At 50.4% G+C, this 20,400-nt stretch overlaps 1 protein-coding gene across 1 annotated transcript; it reads left to right on the forward strand.

Moving 5' to 3' along the window:
* Positions 1-8,913: 8,913 nt before the first annotated feature.
* On the forward strand, positions 8,914-20,400 carry LOC310635638 (uncharacterized protein). Its single transcript, XM_083354813.1, has 3 exons — positions 8,914-8,983; positions 10,328-10,555; positions 18,336-20,400. Exons 2-3 carry the CDS (start codon positions 10,330-10,332, stop codon positions 20,201-20,203), a joined length of 2,094 nt encoding a protein of 697 aa, XP_083210939.1. The 5' UTR covers positions 8,914-8,983; positions 10,328-10,329; the 3' UTR covers positions 20,204-20,400.

Genomic DNA, 20,400 nt, shown 5'->3' on the forward strand with positions numbered 1-20,400 from the left:
TGTAGGAAAAAAAAGCAAGCCTTGGGTTGCAGCTGCCATCTTGATTTTCTATTTTTTAGAATTTTAATTGAGACCTTCTTCCCTGCTCCCTGGCCAATGGATGCCCCTGCTTCTCCAGACAAAGAAGTCTCAAGGCTTCTGTTTCTCTGAGCCCTTCCTAAGATGGTAAGCCTAGAATTGTGGTGGCAAACCTATGGCACACCTGCCACAGGTGTCACGCAGAGCCCTCTCTGTGGGCACGCGTGCCATCGCCCCAGTCCTAGGCCTTCAGCTGGGTTTTGTAAAACCTTTTCGTTTTAGGCCTCCGCCGCCGTGTGCAAAAAAAAAAAGGTTCAACCAATCAATCAATCAATTTCAACTTCTCGTGGGGGAAAAAAGATCTCACAAAGTTGGAATTGATTGATTGAACTTTTTAGTCCCACCCAGTTTGCCATTACCACTGCAGCCACGCCCACCCAATGGGCCACACCTACCCAATGGGCCATACCCACCCAATGGGCCACGCCCACCCAATGGGCCACGCCCACCCAATGGGCCACGCCCACCCAATGGGCCACACCCACCTGGCACCCGACAATACACAAGTGGGTTTTGGGTTTCAGTTTGGGCACTTGGTCTCTAAAAGGTTCCCCATCACTGGCCTAGAACAAGTTAACTTTTATCCCTTCAAGATAATCCACACAAAAAGCACCAGCCTATCTTTACTGTAAGTTGACATCTGACAGAATCCTGCAAAACTAAAAGTATTTCTCATCTTCTCTCTTTTTAGTCTCTTTTAGAGACCTAGGGAGGGTCTCTCCTGAAACTAGCAGGAATAGCCAACACTCCCGAAGACAGGCTTAAGATACAAGAGGATCTGGACAGACTTGAACACTGGGTGCTATCTAACAAAGTGAAGTTCAATGGTGAAAAAAGTAAGGTTCTACATTTAGGCAAGAAAAACCAAATGTACAGGTATAGTATATGTGGTACCTCACTCAATAGCAGCAACTGTGAGAGGGATCTCGGAGTCCTAGTGGACAATCACTTAAATATGAGCCAGCAGTGTGCTGCAGCTGCCAAAAAAAGCCAACACAGTGCTAGGCTGCATTAACAGAGGGATAGAATCAAGATCACGTGAAGTGTTAATACCGCTTTACAATGCCTTGGTAAGGCCACACCTGGAATACTGCATCCAGTTTTGGTCACCATGATGTAAAAAAGATGTTGAGATTCTAGAAAGTGTGCAGAGAAGAGCAACAAAGATGATCAGGGGCTAAAACATAAAGAACGGTTGCGGGAATTGTGTATGTCTAGTTTAACAAAGACAAAGGCAAGGGGTGACATTTATTTATTTATTTATTAATGGGATTTATATCCCGCCCTATCTCCCGAGGGACTCAGGGCAGCTAACAACAACAAAACTTAAAGGTCTCTGTACAGTAAATTAAAAAATAAAATTTGAAATAAATTAAAATAAATTAAAGATTAGAGTTAAAATTGTAAACATAATTAAAATCCCTGTCAGTCCAGGTCAGCCAGGTGGAAAAGGAGTGTTTTGAGGCCGTGGTGAAAGGACTGGAGATCTTGAGCCATCCGAAGCTCATGGGGGAGCTGGTTCCACAGGGCTGGCGCTCCCACAGAGAAGGCTCTTCCCCTGGGGGTCGCAAGCCGACATTGTCTAGCCGACGGTACCCTGAGGAGGCCTTCTCTGTGTGAGCGTACTGGGCGATGGGAATTCGTTCCCGGCAGCAGATGGTCCTGCAAGTATCCTGGGCCTAAGCCATGTAGGGCTTTAAAGGTAAGAACCAGCACCTTAAATCTCACTCGGAGGGCAACCGGTAGCCAATGCAGCTCACGCAGGAGGGGTGTAATATGGGAGTATCGGGGTGCTCCCAACACTACCTGTGCAGCTGCACTCTGCACCAGTTGAAGCCTCCGGGTGGTCTTCAAGGGCAGCCCCATGTAGAGAGCATTACAGTAGTCTATACGGGAGGTAACGAGTGCGTGGGTGACTGTACGTAGGGCATCTCGGTCTAGAAAGGGGCGCAACTGGTGTACCAGGCGAATCTGGGCAAATGCCCCCCTAGCCACGACTCCAATATGATCTTCAAAACTGAGTCGTGAATCCAGGAGGACGCCCAGGTTGCGTGCTCTATCAACGGGAGGTAATATCTCTCCTCCTATAATCAAAGATGGAACCTCTTGAACTAAACGAGATGTCGGTACGTAGAGCCACTCAGTTTTGGCCGGGTTGAGCCGGAGCCTGTTCTTTCCCATCCAAATCTGTACCGCTTCCAGGCAACGGGACATCACATCGAGGGCATCACTGGGTTGGTTTGGGGTGGAGATGAACAACTGGGTATCATCCGCATATTGGTGATACCTCACCCCAAAACCACAAATGATTTCACCCAGCGGCTTCATATAGATGTTGAACAGGAGGGGCGAGAGCACCGATCCCTGAGGCACCCCACAACTAAGGGGCCTTGGGGTTGACCTCTGCCCTCCTGCCAACACCGTCTGCGAACGGCCCGAGAGGTAGGAGGAGAACCATCGTAGAACGGTGCCTCCCACTCCCAACCCCTCAAGACGACGCAGCAAGATACCATGGTCGATGGTATCAAAAGCCGCTGAGAGATCTAATAAGACCAGGATAGAGGAGTAACCCCTATCTCGGGCCCGCCAGAGATCATTCACCAGCGCGACCAATGCCGTCTCCGTGCTATATCCGGGCCTGAAACCCAATTGGTACGGATCCAGATCTATCCAGACATGATAGCAGTGTTCCAATATCTCAGGGGTTGCCACAAAGAAGAGGGAGTCAAGCTATTCTCCACAGCACCTGAAGGCTGGACAAGAAGCAACGGATGGAAACTAGTCAAGGAGAGAAGCATCCTAGAACTAGGCTGACAGAACAATTAATCAGTGGAACAACTTGCCTGCAGAAGTTGTGAATGCTCTAACACTAAAAGTTTTTAAGATTTGTCTGAAACTGTCAAACTGCCAGCCCACAGGCCGGATGCATCATAGTGCCCATCCCATTGTTGGCAATGGCAAAAAAGTCACGATACGAGTTTGACACCCCTGGTATAGGGCTTTCTACATGAGCAGGGGAGTAGAGTAGAGTAGAGTAGAGTAGAATAGAATAGAATAGAATAGAATAGAATAGAATAGAATAGAATAGAATAGAATAGAATAGAATAGAATAGAATAATAGAATAGAATAGAATAGAATAGAATAGAATAGAATAGAATAGAATAGAATAGAATAGAATAGAATAGAATAGAATAGAATAGAATAGAATAGAATAGAATAGAATAGAATCTTGGAGGTCTTCTAGTCCAGCCCCCTGCTTGAGCAGGAGAATCTATACCATTTCAGACAAGTTGACTGTCTAGTCCAGGGGTAGGCAACCTCAGCTCTTTTATGACTCATGGACTTCAACTCCCAGAATTCCTGAGCCAGCTGGCTCAGGAATTCTGGGAGTTGAAGTCCATGAGTCATAAAAGAGCCGAGGTTGCCTACCCCTGGTCCAGTCTCTTCTTGTATCCCATCTGAGAATTGAGCTGCCTCTTATGAGACTTTTGTCCTGGCTTGGGTCTTCTTCTTGTCTTCCAAGGCATACCCTTGACCGAAGATTGGTACACTCCTTCTATCTGGGATGGCCGTCCTCTTCCACCAAGCGCGCAGCTTTGGGAGGGACGCACATGGAGTGGTGAGGGAGGAAGGGGACACCCACCTAGCCAGCCAGATCAGCCGAGCCAACCCTGCCATTCAATGGGGTGACAGATGTTGCAGCCAGATCGCCCTCACATCCATGTCTTCCAAGGTCATTCCCACATACCATCACAGCATCAGACTTGAACAGGGGCTTTTTTAACACAAAACAAGAACTAATATTAAATCCCCCCAGATGGGCCTACAATTGTGTTTTCTTGTATCTATGTCACCCTGCTGATTCTGATCCAGCACGTAACTCTCAAGATTTTCTTTACAGATACCCTTATTAATCCTCAAAGGATGATTGCATTCAAGGCCTCTTACTCATCCCTCTGCTCTATACCAGGAGTACAGGACTTAATGCCATCACAATAACACTGAGGTGTGCTTCTCCTAATAATTTTGGGCCAAATCTTAACCTCTGTCTCTGGATCTGCCTTCTGGAGCAACTGAAACTTTACCTCATCTTCTAATGCCACATTTCCCCCCCCCCTTGCTCTGAAGATATTTCATTGTTGGAGTTTTAGGTCATCTTCACTATTATCTGTTTCCACCATTCCTCCTCCTTATCAGGGTTAAAAACGGGCCTTTCCACATAGACATTAAACAATGTGGGGATGGGAAGCGTGCTGCCCAGGGAGAGCTCGGTCATCGGCAAGACCAAGGCCATTGTCATCAAGAAGATCGAGACTCGGGATGGAAAGCTGGTGTCTGAATCCTCAGATGTGCTGTCAAACTAGCTCGGTGGGGTCTTGAGCCTGGAACCACTGATGGTTTTAAAGTGCCTGAATCCAATGAGCCTTTCCTAATTTAGCTAAGATGATGAGCCACAGGTTAGAAGAGAGAAGAAATGCCTTCGTTCTCTGACTGAACTTTTTTTTTTCTAGAAGGAAGAATTTATGTTTGTCAAATACTCATGGACTACAGTTCCCATCAGCCCCTTTCTGGACATGCTGGATGAGGCTGGTGGAACTTGGGAGTCCAGCTGCAACCGGGAAGTCCACAGCTGCTTTAGAACATCACAAAATGTGGCTACTGAACTTGCAGGAGATGTGATCAGGGAGAAAAGAAACAGTAAGGGGCACAACATGAGGGCAAGGAAATCTGCTTACCCAGGGGATCTCATGGTTTTGACAGTATCCCCTCAGTGGGGGCAGCTGTTGAAAAAAAAAAAAAGACAGGGAAGCCGCTTTCCCAAGCTAGGGTCAATGAGAAGTCTTAACTCTTTTAGACCACTATATGGAGAGGTGACCGACTCAGAATTGCCGTTTGTCGTTTTCACGTTGTTTAAAAGCTGCCCTGTTGTATTATTCACCCCTCTTGCTATTGGATATCATTAGGGTGTACACAGGACAAACCAGACGCGCATGACCTTCGCTCCTTCAGACGCGGTCTGAAGACCCATTTATTTGAACCAGCTGGCCTGGCCTGATGGGGGATGTTAGGGTTTTTAATGGGGTTTTATACTGTTACTGTTTTTATCTGGGCGACTATTTAATTCCTTTTAATTTTTGGATTCTCTATTTATATGTGCCCTGTTCACCGCCCTGAGTCCTTCGGGAGAAGGGCGGTATACAAATTTAATAAAATAAGTAAGTAAGTAAGTAAGTTAAGTAAGTAAGTAAGTAGTAAGTAAGTAAGTAAGTAAGTAAGTAAGTAAGTAAGTAAATAAATAAATAAATAAATAAATAAATAAATAAATAAATAAATAAATAAATAAATAAATAAATAAATAAATAAAATAAATAAAATAAATATTTTTTTTTGCGGAGGCGCGTGGATATCGAGGGAAGCCAGCAGAGGGCTCCGGCTTGCCGATTCCCAGGGTTTGGGGGGCTGCGGTCTTCCCTCTCACCTCTTTTTTTCCCACGGCTGTATCCGGGGTTGAGCTTCCTGGGTCGGGAGGTGACGGCTGAAGCCCGAGTGATCAGGGCATCCCGCCTCCCAAAAGGGAAGAGCCGCCGCTGCTGCCGCCGCTGCTGCTGCTGCTCCTCCTCCTTCGGAGCCGTCGGCGACCCCTGGTAGGCGGGCAGCGGGGCTTACAGACAGCTGCCAATCCCAGAGCGGCAGCGGCTGTGCTCACCAACAGCTGGAGACTCCGGAGCTTAGAAGTTTGGACAATTAGAAGGAAAAAAAACCAGGTTCTCTCCGGTGGGAGAAGAGGAATTGCTGGGAAGGAGCAAAGCTGGAAGCCGGCTGACTTCCTCGTGAGTGAGTCCTCTTGGATTCAGGAGTGAAAAGTAGAGTATCCTGGAGAACTCCTGGCAGGATCCGGCCACTCGGCTCCTCATCCTGAGTTCCTCCGGCGGCCAGCCCTGCCCCTTCTGGGATTGCCTGAGCGGCAGGTCAAAGGAACCCAATTTTTTTTTCTTGCTGGAAGTCCTTTGTGACTGATTTCAGAGGTGTAGCTTGCCTTTGGATATGGAAGGTCTACACCGCCAGCCTGAGAGGGAGGCATTGATAACCTTCCATCTTCCATTCTACCTTAGTCACTTCTTGTGGGTGTGAATGCTGTAAGTTGGATTATACACTGTGTGGAAAAAAAATGCTCCATTTCATTGGCCTTCCGAGCCCTTTGGCCTTTACAAGTTCCTGGGGTTTCTCCGTTTCTCCTATATGGGCAGCTTTCTTAGGACCTATAGCAAAGGTTTGTTTACTGCTAGGAAGCATCATGCATTGCTATAGCTTGCTTTTCTTCCTCCAATTACTCTGCCAATCAGCTTTTCCCTAGTGGGTGCCTTTCAGAAGAGTTGAGCTTGCAATGGGTTTGCACAGCAAGCTTAAACCTGGTCAACCAGAAACTACCATCAGCATTGGTACATGTTCAGCTTGGCTAATTTTAGCCATGATCAGTTTGGGGATGGATTAATAGGTTGTGCCAACCCAGCTCATTTGTTGGTGGTTGAATGTATTCTCTACACCCAGAAAATTAAATTAAATTTATTATGCTGTCCAACTTGCAGTCTGAGGTGATTCTCAGCAGCTTACAGTATAATAAAACATACAGCTGTAAAACAATAAATATAAAAACAGATTAAAGTGATAAAAGATTAAAACAAACTAAAAAACAACCACGTTGATTTGAATTCCCATCCACACAGGCAGAGGAGAATTTAGTGAAATGCTGGATGGTGCCCTCTTGGAAAAGCTACTATACTAATCCCCGTCTCTGCAATTAATAGGCCACTAGCTTAAAATCAGTTAAGGAAAGAAAAAAGGCCAACCAATTACATGGCATGTACAGCTGACTAAACATGACATGCCAAGCCATAAGCTGGACAGGGTCCACATGCAAAGCCACATGTGGCTGGGTACTTTATGCTTTAGGATATTGTGTAAACAAAGGCAACAGGGTTAGTTTATGAACCATAATTGGGAGGTGTGTGTGGACACAGTCATAAAGGGTTTTGTCCAGTTGCACTTCAGTGTGCTGTGTACAGGTAGTGCTCAACTTACAACTGTTTATTTAGCGATCATTCCCAGTTACAATGCCACTGAAAAAAGTGACATGACAGGTTTTCACACTTATGACCATTGCAGCATCCCCATGGTCATGTGATCCAGATTTCAAGGACTTGGCAACTGGCATTGATTTGCAATGATTGCAGCATCCCGAGCCTTGTGATTATCACTTGTGACCTTGCCAGCCAGCTTTTGTCAAGCAACGTGAAAGAGGGGAAGGTGGATTGCTAATGGCCACACTTGACAACTGTGGCAAAAAGCTCATTAAAAAATCAGGTGTGACTCGGTTAACACCCAACTTGCTTAGCAACGGAAATTCCGGCCTTAATTGTGATCTTGTTGAGGAGTGCTTGTAAACATAATCCCTCTATTTCAGGCCTGCAGGCCGAATGCATCGTAGCGAAACTGCGCCCGCCCCTTTGCTGGCAACTGCAAAAAAAGTCACGATACGTCGTGACACGTCACGTGACGTTGTGAGTTTGACACCCCCTGCTCTATTTGATTTGGTAAGCAAAGGTTCAGCAAAATATGGCCTCATGCAGCATAAGGAACTCAGTTATCCATTGCAATCTGCAAGAGTAAGGCTAGCTTTACCAATGTTTTAATAGCGTGCCCCAGGGCTTCATTTTTGCTCTTATTTCCTTATGGAAGAGAAAGTCCATTTGCACTCAGGCTTTCTGTTGTCTGGGAGCAAAATCCTGCCACTTGTGACCCCTGTAGTCCAAATCTTGAAGTTCCAAGTCTTCGGCTGCGTGACCCAATCATAACACAACACTGTGTAACACAACAGGCTTCTCTCTGTCCTGCCACTTGGCTCAGTATGCAGGATGTTGTCGTTTCAGGGGTTGGTCATTTGATATTCACAGAAGCACCTGATCCCCAACGCCATGCAGGAAAACTATGAGAACGTGATCTCACTGGGTGAGTAGTTTGTCATCCACCAGGGTGTTGCTATGCCGTCTCTCCTGACACTGCTCCTGGCTTTAATCCATTGCTGCAATTTCCACCCAACAGTTGAGTTTTGGAAGTGGCCAGACTCTTTCCTTATCTAAAGGAAATAGATAAGCCAGGCGTCACATTTCCGGGAGGGGAGGGGGGCTTGGGTTGATTGAATGATGCAGTACAGTAGGTGAGACTTGGTTTATTGGTGGGGAGAAATTCCTTGATTTTTATTAAATTGTGATATGCCTATCTCTTTATGGCCACAATCCTGGTTGGAAGAGACTCCGAGGGCTGCCAAAGGTAGCCAGATATGTTGTTGGGCTGTCTCATGAGGTGACACAAAAGTGACACTTCCTGTGGACACCCTTGCTTGAGGCTGAAGGGGCCCATCTCTGATCGAAACGCTAATATTATTTGGTCTGCATTGCCATAACCCTGGAGCTTCACAGAATAAAGTTCTTCCTGCCTTCCGCTATCTACTCTTTTAGCTAGGAACCGCCAGGACTTGAACTCGGGATTGCTTGCATGTAAAATCTTTGAACTCACTGAAATCTGAAGTGGGTATCTTAATGGTTGTGGAACCAATGCAGAATAGGTTAGGGCGCTGGACCAGGTTTTCAAAATTCCCACTCCATCATGGGGCTCACTGCCTGTCCTTTAGCCAGTCCCTCTTTCTTTCCAACCAGTCTCACAGATTTATTGCTGTAGGCATCAAATGAAGGGAATATCTCATGTCTGCCTCCTTGGCGTGGTGTGCCTTGATGTCTTCTGACCTGCAACCTCCATTTCTCCCACCTGCAGCGGAGGAAATAGCAATCAGTTGGCCTAGGATAACTGCCTTTGCTGAAACTCACAGAAGAAGAGGACTGGGGCCTGGTAGGTCTGCAGGGAGGTTCAAGTGTCTCCCTATCTCTGAATAAATGCTCAAATTCCCTCGAACCCAAATCCCTCTATCCCTTATAAACAGGGGTCTTCAAACTTGGCCCTTTTATGACTTGTGGACTTCAACTCCCAGAATTCCTCAGCTAGCATGCCTGGTTGAGGAATTCTGGCAGTTGAAGTCCACAAAGTCATAGAAGGGCCAGGTTTGAAGACCCCTGCCCTATAATTAGAGTAGTGGTTAAGGCACTAAGCTAGAAACCAGGTGACTGTGAGTTCTAGTTCTACCTTAAGGCACGAAAGTCAGCTGGTGACTTTGTGCCAGTCAAACACTCTCTCAGCCCAACTGATTTCACAAACTGGTCGTTGAGGGGCAAAATAGGAGGAAGAATGAGTATTAGGTATGTTCACTGCTTTGAGTTATTTATAAAAAATAATAAGGAAGGGATGTATTTTACCCTGAGATTACTATCCTAGGTTAAGGCCATTTCTGGATTTTATTCTTGGAAAAGCAACTTTTTTCCCAGTCATATTTTTTTGTAATGCCATGAAGAGCTTTTGCCTCACAAACATCTGTCAGCCACATGGACGTTGTATCTAAAGTGGGAGGAAAGGCAGTGTGCAAACGCAAATTGTATGACTGCAGCCATCAGCGGATTGCAACAGCAGTTAGGTCAGAAAAGTTTTTCTGAACTCCAGGCCCTTCAGGCATACTGACTTACGACTTCCACAATTCTCATCCTGCACAACCCTTGGATGCTCGGGTGGGAATTACTGGAGTTGTCGTCTGCCACATTTGGAAAACAAGAGGTGGAAGAGGCTGTACTAATTTGATGGGCAAGGATCTTGCCCCTCGGCATCCTGTTGGTCTCGTATTTGACTGACATTTGGAAATAAGGTCTGCTAACCTTTGTAGCTGTGTCTCTATAGACAACTTTATACCCATAGCATTTTCCCCCCCCTTCCCTTCAGTCGTCTCCAATTCTTGCAGACTGCAGTTTTCTTGGCAAGGTTGTTCAGGAGTGGTTTGCCATTGCCTCCTTTCTGCGGCTGAGGGAAAGTGACTGGCCCAGGGTTGCCCACTTAGCTTTGTGCCTTAGGTGGGACTAGAACTCACAGTCCCCAGTTTCTAGCCTGTCGCCTTCACCACTATGTGAAACAGGCGCTCTATCCAAAGCATAAGTCCATTCATAATAACCATGCTCTGAAAAGCTTTTCTGGCTGATTCGTACACGAAGCAGCCATTAAGGCATTAGGGCAGTTCAGCACTTTTTCCCTACCTGGAGCGGTTGGCAAAGCTACGCGGGAACTCCCTGTTTGCATTGTGTCTCTGTGGTGCAGTCATGGAGTCTGAACGGAGCCAAGCACCGCAGGCCCAGATGCAGAGCCAAGCAGCTGGCCCAAGCGAAAGCGGACTCAATGCTGACCTCCGTCGCCAGCTGGGCTTCATCCTGCAGAAGGCTGGCCGGAGCCAAGTGGAGAAGATGCTGCGGGAGCTGGTGAAAGAGCAGAGCCAGGAAGTGAAGCAGAAAGCAAGGAAGAAGGCACCTGACAGCCTCAAGGATGAAGGTGAGCTGGCCTCCTTGCAGGAACTGTGGGGATGCTGAGAATGAAGGGGAATTTACGCTGTGTGTGCAAAATAACAGGAGAAGCATCTGCAGAGGGATGGAACAGATTAGGTGAAACATGGCTTAATAGCCGTAACTGTGTGAGGGATCTTGGAGTCCTAATGGATAAAAGCTAAAGGTAAAGCTTCCCCCGCACATGCGTGCTAGTCGTTTCCGACTCTAGGGGCCGGTGCTCATCTCTGTTTCAAAGCCGAAGAGCCAGCGCTTGTCCGAGGACGTCTCCGTGGTCATGTGGCCGGCATGACTAGACGCCAAAGGCGCACGGAACGCTGTTACCTTCCCACCGGAGTGGTCCCTATTTTTCTACTTGCATTTTTACGTGCTTTCGAACTGCTAGGTTGGCAGAAGCTGGGACGAGTAACAGGCGCTCACTCTGCTACGCGGCGCTCGGGATTCGACCCGCCAAACTGCCGACCTTCTGATAGACAAGCTCAGCGTCCTAACCCACTGAGCCACCGCGTCCCCTCCTAATGGATAATTATTATTATTAATAATAATAGTAATGATAATAATACTTTGCAAAATACATCAAGAATTTGCAGCTTCCTGCAATAACTCCAGCAAAGCTACAAAAAACTGCGCTACTCAGAACATCTTACATTTTAAGGAGATACCTGATTGATACCTAGGATGCTGGCAGCAACCCGTTTCAACCATGTGTCAGTCAATTTGAGTGTTCAGTTGACTGAGTTTCATGTTTTATGAATAAAAGTTTTATAATAATATAATGATGACGACGATGATGTTGGAAGGGACCTTGGAGATCATCTAATCCAACCCCCTGCTCAGGCAGGAAACCCTATACCATTTCAGACAAATGGCTATCCAGTCTCTTCTTAAAAGCTTCCAGTGTTGGAGCATTCACAGCTTCTGGAGGCAAATTGTTCCACTAATTAATTGTTCTAACTGTCAGGAAATTTCCTCCTTAGTTCTAGGTTGCTTCTCTCCTTGATTAGTTTCCATCCCTTGCTTCTTGTCCTGCCTTCAGGTGCTTTGGAGAATAGCTTGACTCCCTCTTCTTTGTGGCAACCCCTGAGATACTGGAACACTGCTATCACGTCACCCCTCGTCTTTCTCTTCATTAAATTAGACATACCCAATTCCAGCAACCGTTCCCTATATGTTTTAGCCTCCAGACCCCTAATCATCTTTGTTGCTCTTCTCTGTACTCTTTTTAGAGTCAACAATGTGTGGCAGCAGCCAAAAAAGCCAACACAATCCTTGGCTACATTATCAGAGGGATAGACCAGTGGTGGGATTCAGCCAGTTCACCCCACTTTGGCAGAACCGGTAGCTAATTTTTTGTTGCCCAGGCCCAGAGTGGACTTCCAGAAGCGGCATCCACACAGAGAACCGGTTGTTCACCTATTTGAATCCCACCACTGGGATAGACTCAAGATCACATGAAGTACTAGTACCTCTTTACAAGCCTTGAGACTCTGGAAAGAGTGCAGAAAAGAGCAACAAAGATGATTAGGGGGCTGGAGGCTAAAACATATGTAGAACGCATTTTGCCTTTCCCTTTGCCCTTTTCTTGGACAATTCAGGAGGTTCCAGGCCTGAACTGATAGAACTACCCCATTCTGGACTTTTAATTTTGTGGAGGATGGATTATTGCTAAATAAACAATTATACCAAGGGGGACAGCAGTGCCCGTGGTCATGTGGATGGTGACAATGGGTGTTAGGGCAGCGATTCTTGGAATAAAAATTGGGATGTTGCAATCATCTTTCTCTTTTTGAAAAACATCCTGAAATTGGTATGTATAAGTGTTATTTTTATTTTTAATTCTATTTATATCCCACCCTCAGGAAGACTCAGGGCGGCTTACAAGCTTAGCAGTAGCCAGTAGTTAGAGAGTAAAAGACTTTTTCCCCCCTATAAGGCTTTGACTTTGAGCTGTGACTTTTGGAACAACCCCAGTGAGGAAGCCTGTGCTATATTCTCCGTTCTGATGGAGAATATTGTCAGGTTTGAGAACTGCCTCCTGCTGTACCATCACTGCTTCAGGGCAGAACTAGTTATTTCTGGAGGAACTATGGAACAGATGAGCTAAGGGACCAGAGCAATGAGTAGGGTTTGAAGAAGGGACTGATCATGTTGTGTTGTGTTTCACTGGAATGCCTTTCATCCCTTGTAGTTGGCTACATGGACTGGAGTAGGTAAAGGGAGTCCCTGCAGATTCTAATCCTCTGGTTGTAACTTGACTGTACAGGGTGGTGCTCATCTCCATTTCAAGGGCCATAGAGCCAGTGCTGTCTGGAGACATTTCTGTAGTCATGTGGCCACAGAACGCTGTTACCTTCCCACCAAAGTGGTACCTATTTATCTACTCGTATTTGCATGCTTTTGAACTCTAGGTTCACAGGAGCTAGGGTGATGACGAGAGCTCACCCTGTCATGCAATGCTTGGGTCTAAAACCTGGGCTGCCTACTTTCTCAAAAACAAGCCCAGCATCTTAACTGCCAAGTCATCGCACCACCCTTGGACTAGGGTACCAAATCTGTGCTGAAAAAAAGCCACTAGATCAGTAGTGGCGAACCTATGGCACACGTGCCAGAGGTGGCACTCAGAGACCTCTCTGTGGGCATGCATGCCATCGCCCCAGCTCCACCACCCCCTGTGGTCCTCGCCTCATCAGCAGCCACCCCAGAGGAGAGTTGCCCTGGGTGCAGCCTGCATGGAGTAGCGCAGTCAAGGACATGGCAGCCGGGCAGCAAGGACAAGACTCCGCCCTCGCACCCCATTGCATGCAGATGATGCTGCGGGGCGCGGACAGAGGGTGTGGCCGCCATAATGCTGCTGGACTGCCTGGGCGATCTGGTGTGGTGGGCCGTGGAGGCGGTGGGTGGCCCTGCGGGCAGGAGAGGTGGGGGCGGGTCAGGCGGTTTTGGGGCACTTGGTCTCTAAAAGGTTCGCCATCACTGCACTAGATGGTAGCACAGAAACCCAGAGATTATCCTTGCATGTGGCTAGTGGTGATCTGGATTTTTGCAGCCCTCTTTTGTATCTGGGGATGATGGAACTAATAGGTGGGCCACTCCCGAAGCCCTGAACTAATCATTTGGAGTTCCGTTGGTCCTGCTTCTTCCAGTGGCGTAGCGTGGGGGGTGCAGGGGGGCCCGGCCGCACCGGGCGCAACATCTGGGGGGGGCGCGCTTGGCGACGAATTCCTAATTTGCATTTAGAGGTGCAGATTGGCACACGCAACTTTCCTTTTCAATCTGGATCCTAGTTTTTGGTCTTGGGGCTTTGCATGAAGGGTGACGGTCCTTTGCTGTTCCCGCTTGGAGCACTTTAGCATTGCTCGGCGGCGCCCCAGTCGCCCCCTCCCCGCAGCGCTTCAGCGGAGGAGTTAAGCGCAGAGTTTTTGCGCCTAGAGAGGAGAAAGGGGGGCTGGGAATCCAGCTTCCTGCCCCTCCATCTCCCCTTCCTGGTCTCTCGACGCCTCTTACGCCAGGGCTGCGGAGGTTCCCCTGGCGGGGGAGGGGCGCCAGGTGGGCAAGGAGGCTCCGAGAGGGGGAGGGCAATCAGGAGGGGGGAATCCCCGGGGGGGGAAGGGGAGGAGGGATTCCTGTGGCGAGGGAGGGGCGCCAGGTGGGCAAGGACGCCGCGAGAGGGGGAGGGAATAGGAGGAGCGGGAAGGGGAGGAGGGATTCCTGGGAGAGCCAGGTGGGTTTCCCCCAGTTGCGCCCCCTCCCCTTCCGAGTCTCCGCCTTTCCTCGCGAGTTTTTCTGCTCCGTGGGAAGCGCTGCGCCTTCGCTTCTCCTCCTCCTGGGTTGCGGCTTCCACGAATGGCTCTCCGATCCCTTTCAGATCCTTCCCCCAAGACCCCCTCCTGCCCCGCAGCCCCACCTCTTGGCGCAGCCCGGCTCCCCGCCTGGGAGATCCTGGTGTTTCCCGGAAGGTTGGGCACCCCCGTTCCCATGTTCTGAGGAAATAAAATAATTTTAGGTCAAGTGACAGGTCTGGGAGCTCTAATTGCCTCCACTTCTCTGAGATCGTTCTCAAAACAACTCAAATGCAACTGATTGATGTTGAAAGGACAGTGGGAGATCCAGGGAAGAAAGGAGGAATTTGTTTTATGACTTTTACAAGCAAAATGTTAGAACTGGATTTCCCACTTCTGTACCCACATGGCTTTTCAGTACCGTATTCTCTTGGAGGAAAAAATAAACCCAGGAGTTTCTCTTGTTTATTTATTTATTTATTTAGTTAGTTACATTTATATACCGCCCTATTCCCTGAGGACTCAGGGCGGTTTACAGGGAATTAAAAAATCCACCATACAAAAGTTAAAAAACCAAATTAAAAAATATTAAATTGACCCTGTATACTTAAAACCCCAATTAAAAATTTCTCCTCAGCCTGGGCCTGAGAGCTCAAAGAGCCAGGTCTTCAGGCCCCGGCGGAATGATCGGAGGTCGGGGGCAGTCCTCAGCTCCACCGGCAGCTGGTTCCAGAGGGCAGGCGCTCCCACTGAGAAGGCCCTATCCCTGGGTGTCACCCGCCGGCAATCTCTCACCGGCGGCACCCTGAGCAGACCCTCCCTGTGGGAGCGCACTGGGCGAAGGGCGTTTGATGCCGGCAGCAGGTGTTCCCTCAAATAGCCCGGACCCAGGCCATGTAGGGCTTTATAGGTAATAACCAGCACCTTGAATTTCACCCGGAGGGCAACCGGAAGCCAATGCAGCTCGCGGAGTAGAGGTGTTACATGGGAGTATCGGGAGACCCCCATTACAACTCGCGCGGCCGCATTCTGCACCAGTTGAAGCCTCCGAGTGGTCTTCAAGGGCAGCCCCATGTAGAGAGCGTTACAGTAGTCCAAACGGGAGGTGACAAGCGCATGAGTAACTGTGCGTAGGGCGTCTCGGTCCAGATAGGGACGCAACTGGCGCACCAGGCGAACCTGTGCAAAAGCCCCCCTGGTCACGGCTCTTATGTGGTCTTCAAAATTGAGCCGTGAGTCCAGGAGGATGCCCAGGTTGCGAGCCCTATCAACGGGGGGTAACACCTCACCCCCCATCGTTAGAGGTGGAATAAGTTGGTTAACCCGAGATGCCGATATGCACAGCCACTCAGTCTTGGCGGGATTGAGACGAAGCCTGTTTCTCCCCATCCAGACCTGAACCGCCTCCAGGCACCGGGACATCACGGAGAGGGCATCGCTGGGTTGGTTCGGGGTGGAAAGAAAAAGTTGGGTATCATCAGCGTACTGGTGATACCCCACCCCGAAACCACGAATGATCTCGCCCAGCGGCTTCATATAGATGTTGAACAGGAGAGGCGAGAGGACCGACCCCTGAGGAACTCCACAAATGAGAGACCTCGGGGCGGATCTCTGCCCTCCTGTCAACACCGACTGCGAGCGGCCCTGGAGGTAGGAGGAGAACCACCGTAGAACGGTGCCTCCCACTCCCAACCCCCTGAGACGCCGCAGCAGGATACCATGGTCGATGGTATCGAAAGCCGCTGAGAGATCTAATAGGACCAGGACAGAGGAGCAACCCCTGTCCCTAGCCCTCCAGAGATCATTCACCAGCGCGACCAATGCCGTCTCCGTGCTGTGTCCGGGCCTGAAGCCCGATTGGTACGGGTCCAGATAATCAGTTTCCTCCAGGAACAGAGGGAGCTGATGCGCCACCACACTCTCAACAACCTTCGCCAGAAAGCGAAGGTTGGAGACTGGATGATAGTTGTTTAAAACAGCCGGGTCCAAAGCAGGCTTCTTGAGAAGGGGCCTCACCACCGCCTCCTTCAAGGTGGCAGGGAAGACACCCTCCTTCAAAGAAGCAGTTATTACTGCATGGAACCAGCCTCGTGTTCCCTCCCGAGCCGCATAAGCTAGCCAGGAGGGGCACGGATCCAACAAACAGGTGGTGGTGCTCAGTCTCCCCATGATCCTGTCCACATCATCAGGGGAAACAGGGTCGAACTCAGTCCAGATAACGTGCTCAAGACCGCCTGATTCCTCCACGTCAGACTCTGCCCAGTCAGAGTCCAGACCGGTCCGGATCCGAGCGATTTTGTCCGCCAGATGATGACTAAACTCCTCGGCTCGTCCCTGCAAGGGATCCTCTCTCACCTCCTGGTTAAGGAGGGAGCGAGTCACCCTAAACAGGGCGGCCGGGCGATTATCTGCGGACGCGATAAGGGCGGCAAAGTAGTTAGACTTCGCCGTCCTTATCGCCGCAAGATAAGACCTTATAAAGGTTCTTAACTGCAATCGGTCGGATTCGGATCGGCTGGATCTCCAACCGCTCTCTAGACCTCATCTCCGACGCTTCATCTCCCGGAGCTCCACAGAGAACCATGGGGCCCAGCGGGATCTGCGCCGGGTCAGAGGTCGCATGGGTACAACGCAGTCAAGTGCCCTGGTGGCAGCCGTTTCCCAGGCCTCCACCAGAGCATCGACTGGGCTGTGGGTAAGGGTGATAGGTATAGGCCCAAGCGCCCTCTGGAACCGATCCGGGTCCATTAGGCGCCTGGGGCGGAACCACCTGGTTGGTTCCGCCGCCCAGCGGTGGGGGGTGGCATGACGGAAAACCAGCCTCAGGAGATGGTGATCTGACCATGACAGAGGGGTGATGGACAGGGAACCCCCTCCCAGATCGTCCAACCACTGTCCAGACAGGAACACCAGGTCGAGAGTATGATCCCCCTCATGAGTCGGGCCCTCAATAACCTGGGTCAGGCCCATGGCTGTCATGGAAGCCATGAACTCCCGAGCTAACTCCGACGACCCTCCCAGTGACGGCAGGTTGAAGTCACCCAGGACTATAAGCCTGGGGAACTCCACTGCCAACCCTGAGAGGGCGTCGAGCAGCTCAGGCAGGGCTGTTGCCACACAGCTGGGCGCCAGGTATGTAAGCAACAAGCCCAACTGAACCCGAGGACCACATCTCAAGAGGAGGGATTCACTCCCGGCCATCTGGACAATGGTGGCCTCCCGGGGACACAAAGTCTCCCGAATAACCACTGCCACTCCACCACCCCTGCCCTGAGCCCGCGGCTGGTGCAGCACCCGGAAACCCGGCGGGCATAACTCGGTGAGAGGCACCCCTCCCTCCGAGCCCAGCCTCTGTTGACTATCAGAGTGGGGCAGTTGACAGATACAGAAATGAGCAGGCACTGTGTAACTTACTGTAAATAAGAAGCTGTTTGAGGCTTTATAGAAGTAAAATAGAATATAGATTATTAACAAAGTGCTTTGACATTTTAACTTTGCTGTTGGTTCACCTGTTAACTACTTTGCCTCTCTATCTACCAAGTAGATTAAGGTCAAATTGGTTGTAAATAGAAGTAGAACTTCATAAATTTTGGGCCTACTTCGTAAGGGAAGGAAAGTAATATTGCTCCAATATATTTATGAATATTCAAGTGGAGGGGAATAATATATGTAAATCTGGTTTTGTCTTATTGATGCACATATTTTCCTTCTATTTGAATGTTCTGTATATCCTCCGCTGCGCCGCCCGCCTCCTGGCACGGCCTCGGGTCCCGGCGCTTCTGCCGCACGTGAGGGAGGGGATGCCGGACCTTCCCCCTTTTCCCGGGGGAGGCGTGGGTGGGGGGTGCGGCGGATGCCCAGGATGCGGGGCTCCCTGCGGCAGACTCGAGTGCTAAAATCCACGGGTTAGGGGGCGCAAATTACTTGCCTTGCCCCGGGTGCTGACAACCCACGCTATGCCACTGGCTTCTTCTTATCTTCCTATTTCAGATGCTGGGGGGAATGAAGAAGAGCCACAGACAGAACAAGACTGTGTGGAGAAGGAGGCACCACCGTCAAGGAGGTCTACCAGCCCAGATGAGGCTTGTGCAAGCAGCAATTGGGGCCTGCAGGGCCTAGAGGACCAACAGCCTCTTCAAGACTCTGCTGTGCATCAGCAGGAAGGGAAGAATCCCGACAGCCACAGGCATCTGGAAAAGTCTGGGCTGTGTGGGGAGCGTGGGAAGAAAAGCACGAGTGGTAGTGGTCGAGGGCACGGCATGCCCACACCAGAAAAACCACACCAATGCACCAAGTGTGGACGTTGCTTCCGGCAACACTCCATCCTGGCTAAGCATCAGAAGATCCACACTGGGGAGAAGCCCTACCTATGTGGGGCTTGTGGCAAGCGATTCAACCGCAGCTCCAACCTGGTGCAGCACCAGCGCGTGCACACAGGGGAGCGTCCCTTTCCTTGCACGGCCTGTGGCAAGGCTTTCACCCAGAAATCGGATCTGGAGCGTCATCAGCGGGTGCACACAGGGGAGCGGCCATACATTTGCCAGGAGTGTGGGAAATGCTTCTCTGTCAGCTCCCACCTTGACCGGCACAGGCGCACCCACCAGGACAACCCTCAAGAGCAGCCATTGGCCACCCCTCTAGCCCTTGCTACCCACTACTGTCCCGACTGTGGGAAATGTTTCGGACAACGCTCTGCTCTTTCTAAGCACCGCAAGACCCACTTGGGGGAGCGCCCTTACCCCTGCAGTGCCTGTGGCAAGCGGTTCAGCCGCAGTTCCAACCTGGCACAGCACCAGCGCACTCACACAGGGGAGCGCCCGTTCCCTTGTGCCGACTGTGGCAAGCGATTCATCCAGCGTTCTGACCTGGAGCGACACCAGCGGGTGCACACCGGGGAACGCCCCTATACCTGTGCCCAGTGCGGCCGGGGTTTTTCCGTGAGTTCCCATCTGGACCGGCACCAGAGAGTCCATCAAGCCTTCGCGGCAGCTGCAGCTGCCCATTGCTGCCCCGAACATGTTAAAGGGTTCCTGCTCAGCAATGGGGCCAAGCAGACCTTGAAATACCAGCTGTACAGCGGCAAAGGACGTCTCACTCGCAGCAGCCATTGCTTGGACTGTGGGAAGAGCCTGAGCAAGCTTCCCACTCAGCCGCCGGGGCTTGTGGTGGAGAAGCCCTACAAGTGTGAGGGTTGTGGGAAGGCCTTTGCCCAGCGCTCAGCGTTGATGAAGCACCAGCGCATCCACACTGGCGAGAAGCCTTTCTCGTGCGGGGAGTGTGGCAAGGGCTTCATCCAGAAGTCAGATCTGACCATCCACCAGCGCATGCACACTGGGGAGAAGCCGTATCGCTGTGACACCTGCGGCAAGTGCTTTAGTGTCAGTTCCAACTTGCTGACTCACCAGCGCACCCATCTGGGGGAGAAACCCTACGCCTGTGGGGAGTGTGGCAAGGCCTTCGTCCAGCGCTCGGAGCTGACCATCCACCAGCGCACACACACTGGGGAGAAGCCCTACAAATGCAGTCTCTGCAGCAAATGCTTCAGCCGCAGCTCTCACTTGAACCGTCACCGGCGCACCCATGGTGGCCAGAAGGACTCACCTGGTCCAGGCCCTTCCCCACTGCTTGCCCCCAACTCTCACAAGCCAGCCATTCCTCTGCCCACCTCCCTCTTCTCCACCTCCTATTCGTCTTCCAGCCCTGTCCCCCCCTTAACTGCCTTCCCTTCCTCGCCCTCCCCTCTTCCCTTTCCTGCTTTGGAGCTGCCTTGGACCCTCCCCTTCCCATCCCAGGGCTTTCCCCATCCAGCCTACGTGCCCCCTGCTCCAGACACAGCCCAGGCTTCTCTCATCAACTAATGTTTTCCCCCCTTCCAGCCCCTTCTCCCCATGTCCTCCTTCACTTCCTTGTAGCTGCCCTCCCAAATTCTTTTTGGTTTCGCTTCTTCCTTCTCCCTCCCTGTGGATTGAGCTTCACTCTCTATTCCCCTGCTCTGTTTTCACTGGCCACCCAGGATGAAGCCGCAAAGGAGAAGCAGGCAGAAACGGTGTGTGTG

The sequence above is a fragment of the Vipera ursinii genome, assembly GCF_947247035.1.
Source record: "Vipera ursinii genome assembly, chromosome: 2".
Lineage (NCBI taxonomy): Eukaryota > Metazoa > Chordata > Lepidosauria > Squamata > Viperidae > Vipera > Vipera ursinii.